We start from the raw sequence: 27,560 nt of genomic DNA, 5'->3' as shown, positions 1-27,560 counted from the left end.
ATAAAACAGTTTTATTGTTTTAATTGACAAATTTTCATTTTTACTCTTTACTTTTTTGTCAATAACAACTTATAATATTTCTTGATTTTTTTTCCAAATTTGATGCTCTGCTTGGTGTTGTTGTACTTTTAACAGTTGGTATTGCTTTGCCTGTAAATATTATAGAGCATTAGTCATCTCCATGTTTATGAAGAGGATTCAAGTGAGGTCCTTGCCTTGCTCCTTGCCAGAATGGTCTAACCCTCCCAGGGCTTGAATGGAATCGGCTGACTTGCTAGTCTTGTCAAAAATGAAGTGTGATTGATAATACTTGTGTATGTTGGGAAAGTTTAATCATCTGAATAAATTTATTTTTAAAAGATGTACATTTTCCCTGATTTTCACAGTCGGCAGGGTTGAATAGTATTTGGTATTAATATATTAAGTTAAAAATTACATTTTATATTGCATCTCTTAAATCATAAGCCCATGTCTCTGTTGACTACTTAATTTAATACGTTTATATTATAATTAAATACAATTTAAAACTGGAAGCATTAACGTTTAATTAAACAGAGGAAAGGGGATCCTCATAAGAGCAAATTTAGGTTGATTCGAACGCGAGGTTAAGTTAGGGGCAAGGAGAAGACTTCTTACTTTAACTTCTACCTCTTTAAAAAAATCTATTTTTTCATAAGATTCTGTAATGGTTCATTTTTTTCTGTGAGAAATAAAAAAAATGTTGACAGGGAATCTTGTTTATGGTAGTTAAAATATTTGTGTTAAATTAACTTGAGGTAAAAGTTTTTTTTAATTTACTTGATTTAGTTTTAATGCTGATTTAACTCAACTGAAATGAACTTTATTGGGTCATAACTGAACTCAGTGAGTTAACTGTTATAGTTAGCATCCTCAATTCTACTTAGGGCCAATATAATGACTCTCTGTTCAAGTCTTGGTTAAGCCTTAACTACTTAATCAACATTGAAAGTGTATTATGACTCGATGTTAAGACCTAAGATATTGTAAAATAGATAAGTTTAGCATAGAATAATAAAATCTAATCAAATGATATTTTTTACAACATAAGCTCTAAACAATTTATTTTATGATAGCCATTAAAGTCATAAAGTCTGAATGTAAGTATTTGATGTTATAAGTGATAATACTTATTAATTATCTTGATGAATTGGTAAGTTGCGCCAATGCCAACCAGTTAGAATCTTCTAAGCTGATTATTATTGAAGTATCTCAGCTGTCATATAACTTTGAGTAGCACGTTTGGAAAATTCAAAAATCTCTGTGTAGTTTCTCCTAAAAGTAATCTGTGACACAACGGTAACTTTTATGATCCGCTGAATGAATAATAAATCCCATTTGTGTTGTATTATCATGATTTCTCTTGTAACATGACAGTCATTCTTTGATTTGTTATTCTTGACATTATTGCTTGTCATTGATTAGTCATTCTTTTTGGAATAGTGATTTGTGAATCCAAGCATAAGTGGGTATTTAGCACTCTTTTATTATGTTACATGCTGCTTTTCTTCAGTTATTCTTATTTCTTCTCTAACTATGGATTCATTTAATGTATAAAAACTTTCAAATAGTATCCAATGTCTCGCAAAACTGAATCTGTATTTGATTTTTAGGGCATTAGGATGCCTTGGAAATTTTAATGGCTAAAGCACTCGGATGGAAATATGTATGAAATCAACATGAATGATTTTTGTAGTTAGAAAGTACTGCATTGCAATACACATTAGCAAATGACTCTGTTAAAGTTACTGTCATGGCATTTCTTCATTGTTTGCTCCCAGGAAACACCATGATGTGCGCAAAGTTCCCATTGATGGTGTTCTTCCAGAGCTGACCCCTCCGTCCAGCAGCGCTCCACCTCAGAGCATGGAGAACAGCTTGCCTTTGGAGCCTTCTGAAGGTTTGCCCCCCCACGAGTCCCTCCCCAACACCGCCGCCCACTTGCCCTCTTCGACCTCAACGCAACCCCAATCTTCCCTCCCCACAGCAACGAGTGCGGCGGCAGCAGGGGTGGTGGTAGCGGCCACAGGCAAACTTCCAGCGGACACCAAGCAGAGGGTTGCCATCCGCATAACGTTGTGTGGAGAGTGTGACTCTCGGCACGTCCAGGATGCTTGCCCTCTCAAGAGGCCCCTCACCATCATCCATGACTCTGTTGTCCTTCAGGAGCCCGGGGCTGATGAAGAGAGCAAAGACGTACCCGGTAATCTCGTTTTTATTAATTGAATATTGGGAAATCATCACTTTGAGTGACTCAATTTCTTCAAAGTAGAGTCATACAATTAGCCTAATAAGTGAATGTTAAAGAATGGACTCTTTTAAATCTCTAAAGGAATGCTCCCAGACAGTTTTTCAATATTTAAATTTACTGAAACATACCATGTACTAATTACTTTATATTTCTGCTAAAAATGTCATAAGTAGTATAACATAGGAAAAAAGAGATTTTTCTCATTGCATAATTGTTTCGCTGTATAAAGCCAGCAAAATGATATCAAAAGGCAATTGCATATTTAAGGGATAGCTTAATTCATCTCTTCCTTTCTGGTGTTACTTCATAGTCGCAGGGAAATAGTCATATGATGTGCAAAAATGCATTTTGATAAATGAGAGAGGTGTTGATGCCATGTACTCCCTTTGTAGAGGACTTGCGAGACAATTGAGTTCTCTCCTCTTCTGCTGTGTCAGCGTTACTCCTCAGTCATATAAATCGTAAGGAATATGTATTTCCATAATATAAAGAAAACCATAAACACCATAATCAACCCAAAGGTCAGTTTGGTTGGTGATGAAAGAGTTCACCCAGTACTAATCCTGATGGCATGTGAAATTTACACAGGACAGGATAGCTTAAGGTGCCCAGAGAGGCTTGCCCAGGAATCGAACCTGGGCCCTCCATCAAGAATTTCATGCTGCAAACAATGACTCAGGGTTCCAAAAATAGGTGAACTGGAGATGGGTCATGGGTATATGACCCTGAAACAAAAGCCCAGGCTTGCCAAGAGTCCGTTGACAAGGTAAAAGAGAATGCAATGAGGCAGCTGATAAACATTCCATCAAAAGACTTGGTCGCTTGTTTGTGATGAGTGGAAGGGAGACGCTGCTGGGATAAGTGGGTGAGGCCTCCCAATGGGGAGTGGTACTTCAAAGGGGGGGACTAAACAAAGGCCTCCTCATCCTTCTAGGTAGGCTGTTTATCTCAAATAATAATGCATGGCTGGATATTTTCCGGACAGCCCTTGAGAACTCATTAGGGAAAGTGACTTTATTGTGCACTTTCATGGAAACAGCTCATGAAAACCTATGAATATAAGTCAGTTTTCAATCGCTGTGAAGTATAGATGACAACAGCAGCAGCAGAGGAAAGATTGGAGTCGATGGAAATGTGTAGCTCTGAGAGCACTTTGGAGACAAAATAGCAGAGTAAGTAAGGGACTACTTTGAATGGTGAGTGATGAGTGGGCTGTTGAAGAATTAACATAAAGAAGAGGAAAGCTAATTATATAATCCTGGCACTTCAGTTAAATGAAGGCTAAAAGAGTGTGCCCATGAAAAGAAGAACTAAAGAAAAACTGAAAGAAAACTGAATTGAGTCTGAAAAAACTGGTAGTCAACTGATTAAAGTGTTCTGCAGGGAAAACTGTGAAGGAATGAAGAGATTGGAGTAGGATTGGATGGCCATGAGTGCCACCTCAAATAAATCAGCTGATTGAAAACGTATTATGATTGTGGGATTCACTGGTGCATGCCTTACTAGTATTTTGCAGGTCTTAATTCGTTTAAAATGTGTTTTTTCTTGCTATTGCATTGATTTTCATTTTATGCACATGTCATGTCTTGCTAGGATCCCATTTTTCACAATGCCGTTATATGATGTAACCATGACTCCGCTGACAAATATTGAATTTTGCTCATACTTTTGACTTGACTAATGTTGTCAGCAGCCAAATAAGTTATTCACAAAATAGAAAAAAATGCAAGGGTAAATTGTAGAGGGGAGTGTATACAGTAAGGATGAGGGATATTTTATGTGTGGAGATGACCTAGGTCTCATGGTAAAAAGTGCTGATTGCAAAGATCATCAGTTATGGACCTGAAAATGGTGACCATGCTACCGAGGAAACTGCCATTCCAAAAGGCATTCAGTCAATGAAAAACCCATTAAAAATTCCAGCGTTGACAGCATTAAAATCCATAAAGTTATCTCAAATAGATTTAGATTTTTGGTCAGTTAAAAGTGAATCTCATGGCAGTATTCTCCAGGAACTAGTCATTTATACTGTAGTGTTTCATCTTTAATGTGCTTTTTTCCTACAAAGTTTTCCTAAAATTAGGATGCATATTGAACATGGAAACAAAAGTGGCATGGTTTTCTTCTTGAGTTATTAACTAGTTAATGCCTTGCATTTAATGCGGTCACAAATGTTTACAAAAAATACAATTATAATTGCATGATTTATGGAATAAATCTCGTTACTTTGATCCAGCTAATTGTCCATATCCTAGACATAATACCCATTACATTCTTAGAGCGATCTCTTGCTACAGCATGTTGTGTATTTTTAGCGAAGATTTGTTGAAATACGTCTACAAGCTATTCTAAGCAATGATATGTTTCTGCGGCCCATCAACATGTTGGCTGCATTTCAATCATTCAAGAAATGCATTAGGCATTAGACATTTTTGTGCCATGCCCACTTTCCTTGAGAATGATGAATTGACTTTATTCATAAGAGTGTATGGAGGGTAGTTTAGCAGTATTTATAGGAGGCGACTGACAACTTGAGGTCATTTGTGCCATTAGGGATGGACAGGAAATGATAGGACAGGAGAGAAACCTGGCATCGACATTAGCCTACGCTTTACGAAAGGCACCAAGGGGTCCGCAGCTTAACGTAGCATCTGACGGACGGCGTACTCACTCAAAGTGCCCTCCACAAAGCACCTCAATTAGGGATCGGGATGCCACTGAAAAACATCTGCCTCCTCCAGCATTGCTCCATCTGCCTTCTCTGGGTGGGATGCCTGTACTTTATCCACTGCACCATCCCGATCCCCCATGTATGGTGGGGATCAGCTGATGAGGTTGAAATGGAAAACTCTGCGACCTCAAAACTTCTGTAAAATTGCCAACATAATCTCAGAATTTATAATTTCCATGACTTGTTTTCATTATGATTAGATGCTGCTACATTTCAAATATTTAAATAACTTTTATGGTGAAAGGATTTGCTATTTAAAGCAAACTATTGCAAACTAAGTCGATTTGAAGGTCAATAGGGTGAAGAGTCCCAATTACTGTCTGCCAAAGGGAAATGGGGGCAGATAGGGCAGCCTCTCAAGGAAGAGGGGGAATGATTTGTAGGGAATATTCCTATTACAAATAGGTATCTTGTTCCCACTTTCATCTTGGACTACTGGACTCTTTAGTTAAAAAAAATATTTATGATATCATGTGAGACATTCAATGGAAGTGAAGGCAAAATGGAGGATGAAAAGGACAAGAAGCTACAATCAATACCTGCCTTTGAAGTATCACCTGCATATGTTTTGTAGATTTAATTGGTGGGGGTAGGAATGAGGCAAGGTAGAATGGCTTGATTGCAATTGCAAGGCAAATATTTCATAGTCTGTAAGTAAAAAAGGCAGAGGAACACGTACAAAAGGGTAGGTTCCCCCCAGTGGGAACTATCAAGAAAGTTGGAAGAATAAGGTTGTGCGAATGAGAAAGTTGAAAACAAGATTCATATTATACATGTTGATTAGAGCATTATTTATTAATATTCTGGTGAATCTTATTTTGTCTGAGAGTTATGATGGGAATATTATGGTAGTTCTCATTAGATTGTTCATTTTTATATGGATACTCTCCATGAATTGTTGGATTAAAATATTGTTATATTCTCTACTTCATGACTTGGTAGAAAACTATATGACAATATTTCATTATGAATGCATCTTTGCCTAGCTGTCCTGAAGATATCCCAAGTGTTCATCTCAGTATTTTATTAACCTTTTAACACTTGAATGTCTTCCTAGGTTTATGCTTTGGTTAAATATCTCTTCTTAAATGTGAAGTAATTTTCTTTGGAAAATTGTGGGAATGCACATTTGATTTAATTAATTTAATTTACTTCTCTGATTTTAGGAGCTGATAGGGTTTCTCTGGGTGATAATGAAACTAAGAGCTTTGCCACGGAGGAGGATGAGGAGGAAGAGGCAGATGACAGGCAGGGTGCTCAAGATATTATGTGTAAGAAGAAAAAGAAGAAGCCTTCAGGGGATGAAGAGGAAGCTGTGCTGTCCCCTGGAGTGAAGGAACAGGATGACAGAAGACGGCGACGGAATGGCTTCTCCGAAGGTTTGGAAGATCGGCTATCGGTCCCCAATGGAAAGTATCAGCCGGGTGGTGGTGATAGGGGTCAACTGGTGGTGATGGCAGCCCATGATGAAGTGAAGCAAGTCAATGGGGATAACAGTGGTGGGTGTTTTTTCATTGCTCAACATTGCTTTCAATTTAAAGGGATGCCAATGGTATTATACTGCCTTTAAGCGGTCATAATAAGTTGGATTTTTGGAAAAGCTTGTTGGTGTAAAATTATGGGAGTGTTTTCTTTAACTATAGCTATTGACGTTCAAAGGAGTAATTTTTCTGATACATTGGCTACAAGAAATGGACAATATTTGAATAAGTGATCGAATCGAACAACACTTTCTCAGGGCAACTGATTTATTATTAGTGAGTAATTTATTGACTATGTGTGTCAGTATGAGAGGCATGGGAAAGTCATTCATGGCTTGAATAATGGATCTACGTGGTTATGGCTCTTAATGTGAAATGGTAGAATATTGTTGACGGTTCCCATACCTTAGCTTATTGCAAAAACATTACTAATTCATAATTAATAACATTTAGATCAGCTGTAGAAATCTTGCATTAACTCATACATGTACAATTGAAAGTACATATGGTGTATAGTATCAAACATGACTATATGATCCCTTTTCATATGTTCATGGTGAGGTCGTTCCTAATCTTCCTCGTATGTATTACATAACGGATCCCTACTTTACAATGGGTTCACATCATGATATGATTATTTTACTTTTTGATGTGATCTGTGGAGAAGCTCATGGCTCACTTAATAATTGAATGTTCACATTACGTTTGTGTCAACGGAAATGTTGCATTTATCAGGATTTTAGTATTCCCATTGAAGTTATACCTGAATTTAATGGGGTAAGTTTCTTGAATGTCTCTGAATTTCACTTTGATCTTGTATGTATTGCAATAGCTACCAAGTTTTATGCCCCGGTGTAATTTATGATTTCATTATTTGTGCCTGGGTACATTTTGTTAAAAATATGAATTAATATCATGTCAGGCATTTGAGCTTATTGCGTTAATGGTTTTCACTCTCAAACTCTCATGGCTTTATTTGTATCGTGAGTTGTCACTCATGCGAGGGGTTATTATCTCTCTCTGCGGCTTTAATTGTCCTACATCAAACATCCTACTACCTCAGCATCAGATGGCATAATTTTGGATTAATTAATATTTTCTCATGTCACACTTCCCGCACGCAGTATTTTTATAATCTCAACTCCTTCTACAGACTCTCCCTCCTTTCCCTGTCTATTGGCTACAAATTCACTCTCCATTGGCACGTCACTACTCATTGCATTACTCGTCACTCTGCATTGACTCATCTCCATACTCCACTCATTCCACGGACATTCCCTTCATTGCCTGCTAATGACCCGCTGTTGGTCTGTCTTCTACATTCTTCAGTGGTCACCATCACACGTACTTGACGTCTGCAGAACGGAAGGTGAACTCTAATTATCCCTTTGAACTCTCCCTCGTGAATTTCAGACCCCACTGCCCTCAGTCAGTCTAAATTTCAAAACTATTTTCATCCTAACAGAATGTAATTATGAAACTCTATTACTGTGACTTGCGATCAATCCTGTTTGGCTCCTTTTGCGTGGACTGCAGTTCACATCTTGCCACTGAATTTAAATACAATCTCTCATGTGGTCATACCATGTGACTTTTTCTAGTTTCTATCTTTGAGATGACAAGCAGACTGACAAATAGTTTTTTTTAGACCCATGCATGATCTAAGGATTTGTCCAAACATGAACCGGGATAACCATTCCACATTTTAGCATTGGGACATAATCAACTATTAAGAAAGATCCGTGATTAGACAATGTGTTGTGAGACTCCTTACGTGACTGATTTAAATTAATTGGTCCACCTAAAGCACTTGACAGTTATAATTCCACTCTCTGATGAGGAGCCAAGCCATTGGAAGAATAAGTTATTAGCCAAGCCATTGGGTGAATGATAGATGACTACAAAATAAGGCAGAAATGCTTTTTCCAATTACATAATTTCTTTGACTATATAATTAAATTTTAATGTTATTAATTCCTTTTTTCTAGATGGATGCATAATTGATAGTAAAATTGTAAAAGAAGAGTCCGGTTTGGAGATTGAGAATAAGTTGGATTCTCATGAAGAGGATATTTTAGCTAATGGGGATGCCAGCCTCACTCCAAACTCAGCTGCGTTAACTCCAAAACCATTGGTGAGCATTCGTTAATGTTTTCCTCTCTTCTTTGTTGTTGATTGATTGTGCTCATAATCTCATATTCTTGGAAGACATATGTAATTGAAATTTCTTCTCTATGACTGATTTGGAAACATTTAATTGAGGTGCATTTTCATTAATGAGATACATTTACACATTCATGAAATTGCTTTAGTTTCAGTCTTAATTGTTTTATATTCACACATTGATGAAGGGTAATGAATGTGATTTTTCAAATTGGTCGATCGAAAATGACTTGGACACAAATCCCAAAATGTGGGTAACCACTGCAGCGGCCGTGACATTTTATGGTTTTGGGATCATCACCGATAGGCCTTCTATTGAAGATCATAGCAACTGACACTCAACACTTATGAAATCCATCTAAAGTTAATCATTATAATAGATTGATTTAATTACCTCTCTCTATTTTTTTGTCGACTGTATGTAGTTTGTAATTGATGATTCGTATTTTGGAATAAGTAAGAAGTAAATTATAATGATAAAGTAAGAAATGAGGGAAATTCTGCTTTTACGTGCATCTCACGGCTTCATAATGATTGAGTCAGTTTTACTAGTATATCAACTTCATTCTGATTGACTGTCATGAAAAAAAGATGTCTACCTATCAATAGTTATCATTTTCCTTTCTCAGAGAAATACGCTTACCCTCCTTCCACCCATTTTCCACCGAATGATTGTCCATTTGCCAAATTCATTGTTTTTGGCAACAACCAAAGAGTTGCTCCAAAAATGCAGGCATTGCCCCGGATGTTTTTTTATTTTTCCTTTCCTCCTTTCTAACATGGAATATGTTCATATTCCATCTTTGAGGGTTAAATCAAAGAAGGGACTTTGTGGTCTCAATTTTGCCCAAATAAGGACGTTTACCTATTTCTGTTTCAGGACTTGATCATTCCTATTCCAATGTGCGACTCGCACATAATACAGCACTAGGGTATATGAATGACTATGTATAGAGTAAAATTGTAACTCCATATAAACCTTGCTCTAATCTCTTGTTCAGGAAATTGTTTATTGTATGTATTGTTTCCAGTACGGTATGGCAATCTTCTTGGGATGCTATTTTTATGATAAATTATTTAAGAATTATAAAAAGTTTGACAGCTGCTATTAGTCCATAGTCTTTTGCTCATAAATTGGAAATATTAATCTTTGTTGTCAGTGCAGACTCTATGGGTCTAATATGCAATGGACTGTAAACTCTTTTCTCTTTATAATATGCCTTTGTGGTGTAAAGATCATATGTTGATCATGGCTTAATCATTTTCAACTGTCACCACCTTAGAAAAAAATATATTGTACTCATTGTAATTCTTCTTTTTATAACTCTTTATTTATTTGATCTCTATAGTTCTTTAAAAACATGGTAATTGAAGGATAATTATCTTAAGTGCATTAGAAATCCTTATAATTAATTGACTCTTTGAACACCATTGCTATTGAATGTGAAATTGGAGGTCTTTAATTACCCCTTCCAGAATCCTTATGAATCTAATAGATATTAACTTTGACAAATATTTTACTTTTTCATGTCAGTCTTGCCTTGTGTGTTATGTTTATTGTTTTGTTTCCTTCGCTTATAGAATGTGAATGAAATGGAGTCAGCAAATGAAACTCTTGTATCTCAGCCATCACCAATCCCAATGCCTGATCCCATCTCTACGGCTGACTCAACAGTAGCTGGGAACAGCAATGGCAACCTGGGGAAAACCTTTGCCGAAGCCTCGCTTCCCATGGCTTTGAAACTTGAGACCCGGGAAGCCAGCCATGGGCCTGGAGTGACTGCCAAGAGGCCAATTGCACGGTTCACTCAGTTTGGCCCTCTGCTGGGAAAGAAGATTCGAGAAATGGACATTCCTGATGATTTTGGAATGCGGCACATTTGGGAAGTAGGTGATATTAGTATTTGATTTCAGTTTCACCAAAATGAAATTTTAATTCACTATTAGTCTAATGTGCACATATCATTGATGCACTACACTTAGTTCAGGAACCGGAGGGCCGGTCTAATTAATTGAGAGGGTAGCGATCACTTTCTGCTTAGCCAAGAGGTTCATCGAGTCTTGCATCGTTATGGGGATATATTAAGAAAATAATTTGGATGCATCACCTATATTTACAATGGGATATGAAAACCTGGTGCAATGCAATGAAATATTTGTGATGATGGTGGATATGTTGAAAGTAGCACGTAGACAATTCAAAATTTAAGCCCTGCGAAGAATTTGGGTGGTTATTGTCTCATGTAAACCAAATTGACGAACCAGAGAATTTTGTAGGTGAATTGCAACAGTCTGTGAAAGAAATTCAGGGCTTAATTTTGGTTATTAATACTCATGAGTGGTATAAACCCTCATTCCCAATGACTATAAATATTAAGAAGAAAGCATTACATATCAATCATTCATGGATATTTTTGGTTGTCCCTAATAGTCATCCTGATTCTCTCCAGGTGATGGGAGCCAGTGGAAGGTTTCTCATTAGTACAGAGGACCCTACTACTTCCAATTGGTTGAGATTTATAAGGCCAGCCCCAACGCGCGAGCAGCGAAACGTGGCCCCGGTGACGAGAGGGGACCGATTGTACTTCGTCACGACGGCTCCTCTGCAAGTTGGGGAGGAGTTGCTCTACTGGCCAGACGAGTCTTCCGGTGCAAATGCCATCACAACTTCTGGAGTGCAAGCATCCTCCGCCCCAAACTCTTCCTCAAACCCTTCCTCCACCTCTTCATCGTCTTCATCGGGCTCTTCATCGAGTGGGACAGGATGGGCCAAGAAGAAGATGGAGAAAACAAGTGAGTGAAATCAAAGATTTGATGATTGTCTAAAGCAGTAAAGAGCAATGAAACTGTTTCCATGTTGTCAGTTTGCTGGTAAAGCTAAGGAACTTCAATTGTCAAATTTATGAATAAGATAACTCATTAAAAATTTTAGGTATCTCTCATCAAAGGTCTTTCATCATGACATAGACCGTTCCTATTTTCAGATGAAGATTATCAGTATCATATGATAAATAGCTGGGAAATAATAATGCCATTCACTTGTAGGGTGGAGTTGGTAATTGGATGCTTGCAATGATGCACACAGATGGTAACTTAACAGTGGGGTGATTTTTAGAGCATTTTTGTGCTACCCATTATCACAGTAACATCTTAGCCATGGAAGAATGTTACTCGGTGTTTTCTGAAGGAGATTGCACGTTGTGCGCTGAACCACACCCATCTATTGTTACCTCCTTGTGGAGAGCTTCACCACCACTGAGACTATCTTCTTGCTAGTTTTCTCTTCTGCTAAACCCCTAAATCCATACATTCTGTTTTTTTAAATGCATGCTTATTTAGTCTGACCACTTAGTTAGTGATTGGCTTAGTCACAAGAAAAAACTATTATTTTGCTCCTCGTAAATTATTTTCATGCAGTTTGTTTTAGGATTAGGAGGAGTTCTTACAGAAATAGCACTAGGGAGCATCTCTGTTCAATTGATCAAGTTATATGAAACATTAGGAGAGTGACTTTTCATTATTATTTCTCATAAAAATTAGTGATTGACTTAAAGCTGTTTTTTCTTAGTAGGGATTTAATGTGAATTGAGTTGATGAATTCTTGCTCTGGCTACAAAAATAGTTTTTCTTTTTATTCAATTTCAAGAAACTGCAGGAGATGGCGAAAGTACCTTTTTTGGAGCCATATGCTAAATGTGCATTACAATGCAACAATATCAGAGGTTAAAAATCATTCCCATTGGCTGGGTTCCTGGTCAAGGCAAATGATTTTTACGTTCTAAAATTGTTTCTTTTCAGTGCCATTGAATGAGTGCCTAATTGAAAAAATGGCTAACTAAAATGTAGAAAATGCTTCCATTCAACGAAAATTTCAATTTTCTGTAATATCATACAAAAAATATTCTGATATACATGCAAAGCTTAGAGAAAAATTTTTTGTAATCAATAAAAATCACAATGTGAATCAGTTCTAGGAGTTTTGGATTTACTCAGGGTGAAATTTGCAGAATATTTAGTTTTTGCCTATGACGGAGATTTTGGAATGAAGGCTGCGGGAATAGTACAACTTATTGTTTTTTTATTATGTTGTTTAATCTGACATTAAAGCTCAGTTTCATATGCATATTTAATTCAGTGATGCCAGATTTTGGTTAATGCGTGAGAACTTCTTTCAATAAGAAAACAGATATAAAATTTTCAGCTTTCCAATTTTTGATGTTTATTTCCTCTCCATTGATTTCAACTCCAAATGGCCCTTATTCCATTGAAGTTGTTCACTGAATGAGCCATCAGTGTTGGTCATGTGACTCATTACTCTGAAAGGGCTTCTATAAGGATTTGATTATAATAGGGTGTAAAATGGAACGGAATAATTAAGAAATATCCATCCTACATCCCACTCTTTAGAGCAGAGTGCAAGTTTGTAAAAACTATGTGGTTTGCTTACTGTTCACATTCTATATTCAGGGAAAACCATTCTAGATGAGTCACATATGAGAAAAAAATCAGTATTTCTTACTTTATAAGATGTAAAATTACATTACAAAATTAAATTTACAAAAAATTTACAGCAGGTATAGTTATTGAGCAATAATTGCAAAGGAAATAATGAGGAAGCTATTGCATGAACTCCATTACGCTGGTCAGTTATAAACTTGAACCCAAAAAATGAAGAGAGGATGGCTTGCAGATGTAATAAGCAAACACAGTTGGTCAGGAAAAAAGAAATTCAGGTTTGATATTGGAAACAGCTGAATAATTTTTTCTCGATTTTAGTGCACTAGCTGTGACACCGGTGTATGTGACACTGCAAAGTGGTTTTGTAGCAATTACAGAAAAATAACATATGTCAAACATGCTATGTGAAAATGGTAAAATTAAGGTGAAAAAGATGGACGGATTAAAGTTCATGGCTCTCCATTATCAACAAATATTCACTTAATTTGCTGATGATGGGAACGATGGGAAGAAATAATTGTTTTTGGTGAACATCCTCACTGAAAATGTGTCTTCAATCAATATGGTATTGGTGATATAAATAGTTTACCCACCTGAGCAATAATTTGGGAAATCTGGTCTTGGGAAACTTTTTGTTTAGAGTGGATTTACTTGCATATGTGTATTTAATTGTTGTATTTTTAAAATTTAGATTAATGTAAATTACTTTAATCCCTTAATATTTATCATGCTGTTATGGCATTATGATGTTTACATATTACAGTATATTGACACTCTTACCTACCGTATATGTAATGACCTCATCTTTTTATTCCTTCTCTAGATTGCGGTGGTTGTAACCTTCGCTTTGGACACCCACTGTATTACAGACTCCACTGCTCTGTCTTCCATGATCCCAATTTCAGTCTTACCATCCGAAAATATCACTGTAAGGTCTGTGGGGCTGCTGTGCTCGGGAAGGAGAACATTATGCGCCATGCGGCAGAGAACCACGATGGCAAGGGTGCATACCAATGCCAGTTCTGTAAAAAGGTTTGTGGTTTAGGTCTCATTGAGCGTGAATCCATCGTGCAATGGCTAACATGTTTTTTGTGCCCCTAAAAATGATTCTTTTATATGTGCCTGTGCACAAACATATGATTAAAAATGCCCAATTGGATGAAATAAATTCAAGACAAAATTTTTAGTTTGCCTTCTAAATGTGATGGTGTTGGGAAATCATAAAGTTTATTTTCTATGGAACTGCGAGATGTAACATTTTAGGGACAAACTTTTTAGGATGTTGATGAGTAATTTAAACTGTTATTCATAGTTTAACAGAATGGCATAAACTTATATAATATATCTTATAATATCTTATATTAGTATAGTACATCTGATAATAACATTAAAGAAATGAGAAAGTTTTCTTTTCTAAGGCTCTTCACGTATACCAGGGGCTAAAGTGAAAATTTCTTGGGCTGACACAGAGATGGCGTTCCAATCAGCGAAAATTTATGATTCCTGCCTGGGTGTGCTTGTCATTAGTTCGCACGACATGTTTCAACTTGTTCTCTCAAGTAGTTTGTTTACACGTATTGTGGCAGTAGACATCTTTTGTGTTTTTTGTTAAAATGTAAAAACTTAAATTTCATGCGGTCATGAAATATTTCGTAGTAGTTAGTATTTGAGGGGAGGCAACCGACAGCTGAGGTCATTTGCGCAAAATTTTTCATATTGAATGAATTAACCCCTTAGGAAATTCATTCAAAGGTGACAAAAGTGTAAGGGGACCTTCAATATGAACTTGAAAAAGTGGGCAGCTGACTTCAAACGTGGTTGCACATCTCTCGAAGATGACCCACATGAAGGACGGCCAAAAACCACAATCACACCAGAAACCGTTGAAAAGATGAACAATATTTTGTTGGGCGATAGGCAGGTGAAGGTGAGTGTGGTAGCTAAGGCCTTGGGGATATCAGAAGAAAGGGCATGGAACATCTTGCACAAAGAATTAGGGATACGAAAGCTCTGCACAAGGTGGGTGCTGCATTTGCTGAATGCCGATCAGAAGTAAATGCATTAACAATTTTTACAGCAATCTTTGGACCGATTTCAAGAGGGAACCGACCAATGTTGTACGATGATTTGTCACCATGGATGAGACATGGATCCACCACTACACGCCAAAAAAGAAACAGCAGTGGAAGCAGTGGGTGGAAGCCGTGTGATTTCAGCATGAAAGAAGCGAAGTCGATCGCATCTGCCAAAAAGGTCAAATGTATTTTGGGATGGGAAAGGGATCCTTTTCAATTGATTACCCTGAAAAAGACGGAACAATCACAGGCGAACGTTACTCCAACCGTCTTGACCAGCTAGATGCCAAAATTCACGAGAAGAGGCCTGGCTTGAAGAGGAAAAACAATCATCTTTTACTAGGACAACGCACCTGCTCTCAAAGGTGTGTTGGCGATGGGAAAATAACGGGATTAGGGGTGCGATTTGCTCGGCCATCCCCCCCTATCCTCATGATTTAGCCCCATCAGACTTCCACCTGTTCCCAAACTTGAAGAAATTTGTTTCTTGGATGTGCTTCTCATCCAATGAAGAATTTGAGAGGGTCGTAGATTGATATTACCACAGCGTTCCAGACTCTCACTTCTGGGAAGGAAGGACTCATGCTGGAGAAACACTGGACCAAGTGGGTTGAAGTCAATGGAGATGATCTAGAAAAATAAAATCATTTTATAACTGAAAATCGCAGTCTTTTATTGTCAGACCGAGAAATTTTCACCTTACCCTCGTATATATTTATATTTGCATGTTTATTTATTTATATTATTATGTTCTCTGGTAAAATTTACCCAAAATAGTGTGGAATGCAAAGTTCACATCCGCTCTTATCATGTGTACATGTGCAAATACTTAATGGCCGTTTGAGACATCACTTTTCTGAGTTCATTGAGATGAAAAACATAAAAGATAAATGATCAAGTGATGCTGCTTTATATGAATTCATTACGAGTCCATTTAACTTTTCATATGAATCAACAGGAATGGAAACTTTGGCCATATGGATGTAATGGGAAACTGCCCTTTTCCCATTACATAGCATTTCATAGTATTTGTGTCAATGATCACTATTGTACCTGAAATAGTTTGGTTTTGCTTCCTGTAACCATTTAGATTAGTCTTCACTTCCCATTTCAATTCGCCTAATTGATCTCTCCTGAATAAACTGACCAAGTGTTTGAATATTTGTCAACAGTTTTTCCTCCGCCTAAACTACCTCGAGATGCACCGCACGTATGGTTGTGCAGCCAACCCACAGCGCACAAGACCCCTGTGTGACTTCTGCGGTCGAAAATTTTGCCAGCCGCAAAAGCTCAAAGTTCACATTAAGCGGATGCACAGTGGTAAGACCACAACTCAGTGAAATTGATTAGTCACCTCATTTGTGATCAGTTGTTGGGATTACTTGCTCTCATGTTTCCACTGTTGTATTTTTATTATTGATGGTTTCCCAGTCAGTCACTCCATTCTACGCAAGCTTATTAAGAAATAATTCCAACACCTGTGAAGCTTACTGTATTTGCTTGGGTAATTTATGCACTCATCATAGTAACCTATTTATTTAGAAAATCAAAGTCATCACCATGAAGGTTGGTGACTCGGGATAGGTAAAGCCCATATTGCTTACTTTTACGGAGGTTTTGTTCTAGTTTAATATTATTCCTTAAACTGAAACATACGACACATTTGTTGAATTTCATGATAATAATCAGATTTTGAGTATTCAATCACTAGAGCAATTGATAATTTATGAAATGAAATTAAACATGATTTTGCTATTTTCATGTATCAAATGCAAACATCCGTTTCATTGAAACATCTTATGTGGATTTGTCAGTGCATATAAGCATTGTTTGCAATTTTTCGGCGGTGAAAATGGAAAACAAATGTTATTTTCTCTTAGTCTGTCGCAGTCGAGTATCTCTGGGTCTAACTAAAGAAATCTAAAATTTCACTGTAAATTGTAACATCTGTTTCTTATAAGCAAGCACAGGAAGAATTTAAATTTATATGAAATTTCTCTTTCTATAACTATGATATAGTTATGTAGTGATCTCAATATTTCTATGATAATTTTATGTACTCAATATCACCGATCTGGACATCAGTGGTGTTTCACATGATCGATAGTTGTGTACTGCCCAAGGGTGCTCTCTAACATTTTAAGCATCAGGATTTAAAATTCTTTCCGTTTAATGTCAAATGCCAACCGTGGGGCAGAAATGGGATGGGGAAGTCCTTGCCTGTGGGAAGAGGAAGGCGGGACCTTGAGAGGGAGAAGTGGGGCGGGGTCGGGAGTAGTAATAGTAAGGGTTGGTGCTGAAATAATTTAATGTGGAATTCCTTTCAGTGAAACTAACCCAAAGATCATTGATCGACAGTTTTCTCAGGCAAGCCTTCTAACTGAGTGAAAGTTTAGAAAAGGAAGAACAAGACGAGGGAAATAGAAAGCTCCATTTAATGTAACACTAAGAGGATGAATTCATGAGTTCTTAAGCCATCTCTCACAGCATACAAAGCTCTAATTAAATAGAAATTAAACAGAAAATCAAATGAATTACATGTTGAAAAGTTGAAGCAATTATATTTCACTGAGGGAAAAGTTCTTGTAATGAAATAATGCCACTTTAATAAATTAATAAAATACCATAAATTGTCACGTTTAGTGTATGAATGAATATGAAGTAATATCCTGAATTTCAAAAATAAGTGCAGCTGACTCTCAATTGCATGTAGAATGTATGCTGAATTGAAGGACAGGCTATTGTAGTGTAAGGTTATATGCGTAGATTTTTTTTGTTTTGTTAGAAGAGGCTAAGAAATGTAGGAGTGTAAAGTCTTTTGCCCATCCAAAAATCTGCCCAGTTTTCTCATTTTTAAATATACATTTCCCTTGAATATGAGAGGTAAATGGATTGCAGACAGAAATATAATAGATATGTGTAATCATTGCTTCAAAATATTTCTTTTGAAAACATAAGAACAAGAGCCTTTACAAGCCATATGAACTCAACATTCTGTTCTCCTGCTGCCTCAGCAAAAACATCCCTTATGCCTGAAGGGTTTGTTTACTGAGTTTCAGTTTCCATCTGTCTTTGACGTGTGATACCTAAAAGTGGAGGCAAAAGCTCTTAACAATCTTGATCCAAATTTTACAATAATTTTTAGTAGATGTGATGGCTGAAATCTTGAAATTTGTTGGTACAGCATAGTTTCCCTCATGATATGGTTTGCAACTCAGTAGCAGTGTGTGCTTGAAAGAAAATGACTGCAATCTGTTGCTCAGAATTTGATTCAGTGTTTTACTATGAATTATGAGTTACATTCTTGTCTGAGGCTTCTGCAATCTTTTATATGGGATTGAATTATGCATTACTCCATATGTGATTGGCCCATTGCTATTGTTGTTTTATATATTTGAGGTTTTCAGCTTCCATGCCTTTGAAGGCAAAGGCTGAGCTGAATATTTTGAAATATACCAACTAGAGAACTACGAGGGTCATCCGGAAAGTAGTACCCGTTCGTGAAATAAAGACACAAAAGTGAATATTAACAAACATAAAAAATTTTATTTGAAAGAGGATACTTTAAACTACTTCTCAACATAATCTCCAAGCAAATTAAGGCATTTGTCATAACGTGTGACAAGTTTCTGTATTCCTGCTGCATAGTCCTTCGCCGCCAGCTCATTGAGATACGCGAGGGACCCATCTTGCACAAATTTTTGCATAATGCAGATGGTGTTTAACAATTTCATGAACAATTGTTCGAGAAACATTGGGAAAATGCTCACAGATGTCATCAATTGTGACGCGCCGATCGTTCCTCACGAATTCGTCAACTGAGCTCACCAGTTGGTCTGTAATGACAGACGGTCTCCCCGAACGCTCATCGTCGTGTGTGTTCCCCCTCCCCATGTTGAAGTTGCGACACCACCGCCGAACAGACGACTCGTCCATTACATTGTCTCCATACACCTCCTTTAATTGGCGATGAATATCACATGGGCGAACGTTTCTTGCATTGAGGAATTTAATCACTGCCCTCACTTCACAACTGGCGGCGTTCTCAATTTTTTTAAACATTGTAAACAATCACAGAAACAACACAGGCAATGCTAGCGTCACGCAACTTGGCTCAGAGAAGGCAGACAAGCCACTGAAGCTATCTGACCTCGTCCAGCGGCTACTCGCGTCGTCAGCACTTCATGCGGCACGAACGGGTACTACTTTCCGAATGACCCTCGTATTTATCATTGATTTCTCTCAACCATTTTATACCTCTGGTTTCTCCTCCAACAATTTTCCATTTTGCTTTTAGAGTTGGCAAAGTGCATAGGATGCAATACTGAGCCCATGATATTGTAATCCGAGCATGCCATATAAATAACGGCGGTAAGATCTAACTTGTGTAAACAAAACTTATTTTGAAAAAATAAAAATGTAATTTTCCACAGTTGTGCCGTGCAGTATGTTTCACTGCTTATGCATCATTATCGGGTGCAGTGCAAGTTTAAAGGCCTGCATTAGTAATGATGGATAAGCATTGAAACTCATTGGGCAGAATTAATAGCTCTGGGAAACTAAAATGTTATTACGTATTTCTCGAGTGTGTCATATGAAGCCGAGGAATTTTTTACTGACCCCAGAAACGTCAGAAAATTCAGTGATTTGGTTTTGTTGGCCACCCTAGTGAAATTACTGCTGTTCAGTGTCATCTCATTGACAGGGTGCCAGTGTCGTTATTACTGCCATATTTGATATTGTTGTTGGTCTTACCCTAAAGAACTCTGAAATAATGTATTTTGAGTGCATGTATGTAATGTTTAGTGATGTGGTAGTTCATACAGGTAGAGAGTTGAACTACTGACCGAAGGGCCCAGGTTCGATTCCCAGGCAAGCCTCTCTGGGCACCCTCAGCTATGCCCAAGCTTTGTGATTTTGCGGGTACCAGATCTTACTGAGAAACCATAACCAACACAGGGAAAGGAACTACCCCCCCCACGCTGCTAATGTGTGAATGTCACATGCCGTATAGGGCTTAGTACTGGGTGAACTCTACCACCTTAAGGTTAACTTCTGTGTTTTGGAGTTTTTTTTATTTTTAACCCATACAAATGTACCTTTTTATTCTATTTACCTTAACCAGCATGAAGTTTTATGTCAATAATAAAATTGAATGCAAAATAAAAAATTATAGTCATGCATATGCTCTAGCGTTAAGAATACTTCACATGACAATACAATATGAGTCATTATAGTCAATTTGCAATCCTAATTTGACTCGTCTTAAATCAGTATTTTAATACAATTATTGTTCTTATTCCTCCAGTAGAAAGTAGAAATATATTTGAAAACCCATATCTTTTTCCTTGTTATGTGTTGAATTCTGTGGGAAAATCCGACATGTGTTTCAGAATAGCGATGTGAATCCATGGGTGTAATAATTCTAATGTGGATTGGAAACACAAACATGTCTCTAACCACACTCCTTGTCTCTTTTCCCTTTGCGCCTTCAGACATGGCGGATGTGCTGAGAGAGTTTCAATGCAAGCTTTGCCTCAAACTCCTTGGTTCTCGTGCCGCACTGCAGCGCCACATGAAAGAAGTCCATCACAGGGATGTCGTTGGAGCATGTGCTTGTGACCGCTGCGGGAAGACCTTCCAGAACAAATCAAATCTCAAAATTCATATGCTCACACATTCAGGAGTCAAACCTTTCCGGTAAAATTGTACCACGGTTATTTTATGTATTCATTGTTGTAACCAGCACAATAGTGTGCTTGTGACCCATTTTGCGTGTTTTTACGATGCTTACATTAATGGCTATTAAGGTTTAAATAGTGTGTATTACTTGTTCGAGTAGGTTTGACTAAAAACTTTTGAAATATATTTAGTAAGATAAGTCATTGCCCGTGAAGTATGACTATGTTTCTTGATCCTAGTAATATATCTACCCTGTCAAATTATATCAAATGCATTAAAAACTATGTATTGGCAAACAATGGAAATGCTAGTGGCTTTTTGTAGCGATTACTAAAACTTGAGGGACACAAAATTGATTTCAATATATTCCTTTCCGTTTTTGTGAGCTCTGGCTGAGCATTTCTCTTGATTATGGACATACATGTCTGCAGGAGGGAAGACACCCACTGCGAGAAGGGAGAAGCATTGAATCACAAAATACTCAAATGCTGAGAGACTACAGCTGCTGAGTATATAACTACTTTTTGCCTAATTATACCTTGAGAATCAGACTTCCTTTTTCTTGGACTAAATGACCTATGACATGGCCATCCTCATTTGTGACTTGGCATGATGAAACCCCTCTTTTTGTGACCATTCTAGATGTGGGGAAGGGAGTTGCCCTGCGGCTTTTACTACCAAGCAGTGTCTGCAATTCCACTACAAGAAAGTGCACGGATACGGGGAGGACAACATGCCCTCCATTGAGCGCTGTGTGGCATACACTTTTGATGCATACTCGGGTGGGACGGTCGAAGATCCCGGCAGGGGCAAGGTGCCCCTGTTTGCCAGCAATCGTATGGGGAAAGATTCGGAGGATATGGATAGCAACCAATCAAACCAAGCCATCGACTCCGAAGTGGGTGACGACGAGTGTGGAGGTGAAGGGGAGAGCCCCCAGCAGCAGCGGGTGAGGAAGGAGCAGTCGGGAGAGGGAGGGGGGAGGAAGGAGAAGGGAGGCAGCAGGGGAAGGGGACGGAGGCCCGGCAGGCCCAGCGGGGCTGGCAGGGGGATGGGGGGACAACCAGTCGCCCCGGATACTGCTGGCCCCGACTCTACCCCCACGAGCATGTTGCCCGAGGAGGGCAATGGGGGCGGCATGCACGTCAAGGGCATCCTGGAAGGGGATGCCCTGGTGGTGGTGGACTCGATGGTGCCATCCTCCATCATGCCGGAGGAAATACTGCCACCCCCACAGGATGCAGATGTCCTGCCCCCACCGCCTCCAGTCATTCCGAGCCTCCCTGATGGCTCATCCGACTGCAAGGAAGGTGAGCGTATGGCATTCGTGAAATTAATGGCACACCGCTTCATGATTTTTGGGGTGGACTGGAGAGCGGAACTGCAAACTCTATGGTCTTGCTTGGCATTAGGTCAAGTGGTGATAGATATTCTCCATCTTTTGTTTACTTGTGACAAAGGGGTATGTCTAATGAACAAAGGAGGAATTCATTGCTCCCGAGTAATCAAAACTGGAAAATTCTTAGATTTTTATTTAACTTTGTTACTTAATTTTTCTGGCGCCGCTTTGTGTTGTCATGCACTGGACAATTAGTATTTCCGAGTGAGGATCCAATTATCTGTAATCAAAGTTATAAAAAAAGGTGCAGAATATTTTTGAAATGCTGGCGTTAACTTGAATCATTGGAGTGTTCTTCAAGTTATCTTTCAGTGTATAGGCAGCTTCAATTTGTAAGCGATGCAGTTCTTTTGGTACAAAAAATAACATTGAGTGAAGAAGGCAAAGGAAAATCAATTCATGTTTTATTAGCAATAATTATTGAAATTATTATCATTAAAAAAATAATTATAATCAAAATGTTTCTTATTTCCCTGAGTTAATGCTGTGAGAAAATTGTCACCAACTTCATGTTAAATGCTCCCTTTTTGTCTATTTAACTTAGCTTTATCAATGCAATAGATCCAAATAATGATTTTATCCCAAATAAATAAGAAGATGAAGGGTATGAAAAAATAATAGGAAGATGAAGGGAGTCAGTGAGCCAAAAAAGTAGATTGCAAAAAGTATGAGTGAAAAGTTTCATGTGCACCTAACATGCAGGTAAAATGGCAGCTGTGGTTGGTCGGTGGTAACAGCACACGTTCAGTGTTTAATAGAGCCTTGAAACTTGAAATAAAATGTGCTATATCCATTGTAGAATGGTCACCATATTTCAATTTCTCTTCTAATTCTGTGCATAATATATTTTTGGTTTCAATTAACTTAATTTTGTGTGCAATATTGGATGTAGTACAACAGGAAATTAGCTCCATAAGTGTTACTACTTCTAAAATGTCACTCTTCCATTCTTCATTATTTTGCTGATATTGAATCACAAAAGAGTAATTTCATCCACCCATCGTGGCTGTATACTTAGTCATTGCATTGTTGCTTAAGTGTTTTTCAAGCATTTGGCCTGATTTACATGCCAGAGGCAAGAGGCAAATGACAAAGACAAGATCAAGCATTGATCTGCCTTTGGAAGAAAGTGAGATGGTGTTTGATGATATATGTACATTTCTGGTATTTTCAGATGACCCTGTTTAACTATGGAATGCCTCTATTCATTGGAACTAAAGCCTGCTTTTTCAATTTATGTTCAATGCATCTCATAATTAGTAGATGGAACAAAGGAAGCACAAAATGGGTGTTTAAGAATTCAAAGCTTCCAGTAATAAGAACTAATTCATCATGGAAGCATTTGAATCAAGCAAATATTCCCAATATTCTAATCCACCAAATATTCTTCAACCCATTTTTGCCTTAGTGTCTCACTCAAGCATGTGTTCCATGTCTAGCCTTTGTCTAACACTGATAGAGCAACCATTGGATAAGGCTCTTGGCATTTATCGAACTAAAGACCAGGTGTTGACTTGAATTGATTTAAGTAACACTTCATTTCTCTTGTTCTCGAAATAATGTCTTTGGGAAATGATCAATAACACATTAAAAGGGAAACTTAATGAATGGATGCTGTGGTGGACTGGGTACCAATTAAAACCCTGAAACTTATTCAAGAATGTACAATATTTTAACTATTTTATATGAGGTCATGTTGAATTTCAGCCCTCTTTTACGTCAACCCGCTGTGAAACTCCCATTTTCATACCAGGCCAGTCCACCTCTGCATTCATTTCTTTCCTACTGTTCCCTACCAGAGGGTAAGCAGAGTAAAAATAAAGCAAATGTTATTAATATTTAATGATAGAATTCTCTTTGTTAACTGTAATGAATAATTTTGTTTGTGTTAAGAGGTCATCAATAAATTATATCACGTCATTTTCATTGCAAATTAGTCATCGTATGCAGGTTTGCCATTTAACCAGTCAAACTAGAAATACTACGTGCTTCTCCAATGAGTGTGAAATAATTTATGGATAACATCTGAAAATGACTTCCACCCATCAAGCCAATGTATGGCACGATGTCTGTGGTTCTGATTGTCTCCGAGTCGATTCCCTGATCCCTGATAACCACCCGCTGACTGTGTACCCTTACTCTCCAGTTTTGAAGGTCGGGGCCAGAGAGAGGACGTTCGGTTTGACGCTTTGCTCTCGCTATCCCGTTCCAGCGATGCTTGGAGGCATGGTTGACTCCCAGCCCCCGCCACTGACGCCCCAGCCAGGTCCGCTGCCCACGGACGTGGCCCCGCAGACGCCGACCCTCGAGGCCTACAACGGCGGCCAGACGGGCCTCGGCCCCGCTACCTCCATGGCCTCGTACGCCGACCACTCCCGCGTCGCCTACCCCGGAAAGGTGGTGAGCAAGGGCAGCAAGAAGTGGATGGGGGACGGGTCGGTCCCAATGCGGGCGGCGACCGAGGTGGAGATGGAGGAGGAGGAGGATGAGATGGAGGAAGAGGAGGATGAGATGGAGGAAGAGGAGGAGGAGGAGCTCGAGGATGAGGAGGAAGGGAAGAGGGACGACGTGGGGGTCCCCGTCGTCCCTCCTCCCGGCGCAGACGGACAAGTGGTCGCGGACGTGTACGGCGCCTTCCCCGAGGACAGCCGCTTCGAGGACGGCGACGAGGGCTTCCGGAGGCCGGAGGAGTCGAACGCGAGCCTGCTGGTGGAGGCGGCGCTGGACGCGGCGGAGAGGGACATGACGGGGGGGGGAGGCGTGGCGGACGACGACACCAAGCACCCGACTGACACGGACGGCTACCAGCTGGCGCCCTCTCCGCCCCGCACCAACGGCCCCGACCAGCAGAGGCACCTGGGCGACGAGGGGGGGGACCACCGCGTGGGAGGGGTGCTGCACCACCCGCAGCCCTCGCACCACCACCACATCCAGCAGCACCACTCCCACCACCCCTCCCATCACCACCTCCAGCACCACTCCCACCACCTGTCCCTGCACCCCTCCCAGCTGGCCCACCCCCACGTCCACCTCCCCCCGCCCGCATCACACCTCCACGTTCAAGGGGGCGCGCTCATGCTCCACCACTCCCACCACTCGCACCACTCGCACCACCACGCCGCGGCCTCCTCGCACCACCACCACCACCCCGCCGCGCACCACTCCGCCGCCGGCCTGCACCCGGAGGACGACGAGGAAGAGGAGCGGCTGGGGCCAGGGTCGGAGGCCACCAGCGTCGGCACCATCGTCGAGAGGATAGTGAACACCAGCCTGGCGGAGGACGAGGACGGAGAGGGTCGAGACGAGGTGGTTGTGCCGCACCCGAACGTGAGGGCCATGCACCACCTGCTGCACCCGGACTCGTATGCGCCGGAGCCGCACGGCCGTCTCCCGCCGGCCGGGAGCCTGCCCTCCCCGCGCAACATGACGCTGCTAGGGATGAAGGCGGCGGTCAAGGTGGAGGAGGAACTGCAGCACATGGCAGCCATGCAGCAGAGGAACGAGGGGGAGGGGGTGGAGGAGGAGGAGGAGGGCCTCGACATGAGCTACAAGCACTACGGCCGGGCCGCGATGGCCCACCACCTGGAGGACGACGAGGAAGGGAACCAAGGGGTGGGCGGGGACCCCTCCGCCGCCGATGACCTGCAGGACTTCCGGGTGCTGCGCAGTCCGCAGGTGGTGGAGGGCCGCTTCGAGCAGGCCTCGGGGGGCCTGGACATGAGTCGGGGGTCGTTCACGTTCGCGCTGCCGCCCTCGGCGGCCGCGAGGTGCTTCCCCCTCTACGAGGGCTCGGGGTCGGCGGCCGACGTGGCCCGCTCCGTGGACCTCCGGAGGGCCGGCCTCGCCTACACCTCGCCGCCGCTGCCCCCCTACTCCCAGAGCCTCGACCTCACCCCCATGCGGACGAGGCACAGCGTGGACCTCTCCCTGCCGAGGTCCATGGTGGGGTCGGATGGGGGGGTCGGGGGTGGTCCGCAGCAGCAGGGCTCGGGAGGGCAGTCGCCGCCCTCGCCCATGCATCGGCACCTCTGCCACGCCCCTCCCCCCGCGTCCCCGCACCACCACGTGCACCACCACCCCCCCCATGGGGGCGGAGTGGAGAACATAGGGGGCTGCGTGGTGGGCGACGATGTGGGAGAGGGTGGCAGTGGGGGGGGCCTTTCACCCCCTCCCCCTGGCTCCTACCAGTCGGCGGGGGGCTACCTGCATGGGCCACCCTCGTACCACAGGCAGGGCCTGTCCCAGCACCCGCCATCCCCTCCCCCTTCGCCCTACCACCCCCAGGCAAGGACTGCTCCTCACATGCCCCCTCCTCCCCCTACCGCCTCCCCATCTCCCTATCATCACTATTCCGGGTACTATTAGACAGCGCCGCTCATTTCAGACCATCATGCCCAATTGGAACCTTATTTTGTAGCTTCCCTTGTTGAGATGTATCTTACTTTGGATTGCCGTTCGACATTTTCATTTAACACAAACTCTCATAGATGATCATGACATTCATTGAAGTATTGCCCTTTTAATGCGTCTCTTACTCCCCTTTTAAATTCGACCTCGTCGGAAAACATTTGTATCATTCTGATTAGAAGTTAGCGGGCTGAATCTATTCATTGATGGATTTAGCTTTAGCGGCATGAGGAGGGTTGTGGTATATTATACACATTGATTTTGATTTCCACCGACAAAAATGGATCTGTTATACATGTAGTATTTCATCAATTATTTGGTCAATTGACCTAAAAAGGGGCAGTTGTCTCTTAACTCTATTTATGGCACAATCCAGTTTCAATTTTTGTTCAAAGCAAGAAAAACTATACTTTAAATATGTTATTTTTTTACAATTTAAATTGCCATAGGGTACAATTAGGATAATCAGTCAGAGTTTGGTAGCATACTCTTTTCAAAAGTACGGACCTCTGTAGCTGTTTTCATGTTGAAACAGTGAGGTCTAGGCTCTTTTGCACAAGAACATGTCTTCTTTCATAACTGAGATTTTCATGGTTTTGTACACCTTAGTTGTTGCATGCACTTGAATGATTTTTATAATTGAAACTTGGGGATGTTAGCAGAATTAAATAAGCTTCGGGTGACTTTTTGTTGTCTAATAAATATATACATATTTGGTCTTGATTGTATGATTAGGAGACATATGATTGTTTGAAACACCGTCTCTCTATGCCTAAAGTTGTGCAACTCATAGCTTTTTAATCAGTGCAGTCAAGCAATGTCTAGGCATTTAATCAGTATTTATCTTAGCTTCATATCCCTCCTATCATTCTTTCATGAGTTGAGACTCGTTATA

The 27,560-nt window shown here is 40.3% G+C and overlaps 1 protein-coding gene across 1 annotated transcript in view; it reads left to right on the top strand.

The window, feature by feature from the left end:
• The window catches only part of LOC139696674 (uncharacterized), a 55,777-nt gene extending 29,154 nt beyond the window's left edge, over positions 1 to 26,623 (top strand). The window contains exons 2-11 of the mRNA XM_071595537.1: positions 1,800 to 2,221; positions 6,167 to 6,499; positions 8,470 to 8,615; positions 10,226 to 10,531; positions 11,095 to 11,437; positions 13,926 to 14,134; positions 16,350 to 16,497; positions 20,673 to 20,877; positions 21,502 to 22,169; positions 24,405 to 26,623. Coding sequence (XP_071451638.1) covers positions 1,800 to 2,221; positions 6,167 to 6,499; positions 8,470 to 8,615; positions 10,226 to 10,531; positions 11,095 to 11,437; positions 13,926 to 14,134; positions 16,350 to 16,497; positions 20,673 to 20,877; positions 21,502 to 22,169; positions 24,405 to 26,623 — 4,999 coding nt within the window. The remainder of the gene's footprint in view (positions 1 to 1,799; positions 2,222 to 6,166; positions 6,500 to 8,469; positions 8,616 to 10,225; positions 10,532 to 11,094; positions 11,438 to 13,925; positions 14,135 to 16,349; positions 16,498 to 20,672; positions 20,878 to 21,501; positions 22,170 to 24,404) is intronic.
• The last annotated feature ends 937 nt before the right edge of the window (positions 26,624 to 27,560 follow it).

The sequence above is a fragment of the Hetaerina americana genome, unplaced genomic scaffold (genome assembly GCF_022747635.1).
Source record: "Hetaerina americana unplaced genomic scaffold, ioHetAmer1.1.p SCAF_1, whole genome shotgun sequence".
Classification (NCBI taxonomy): Eukaryota; Metazoa; Arthropoda; class Insecta; order Odonata; family Calopterygidae; genus Hetaerina; species Hetaerina americana.
This window is presented reverse-complemented; position numbering and strand designations above follow the sequence as displayed.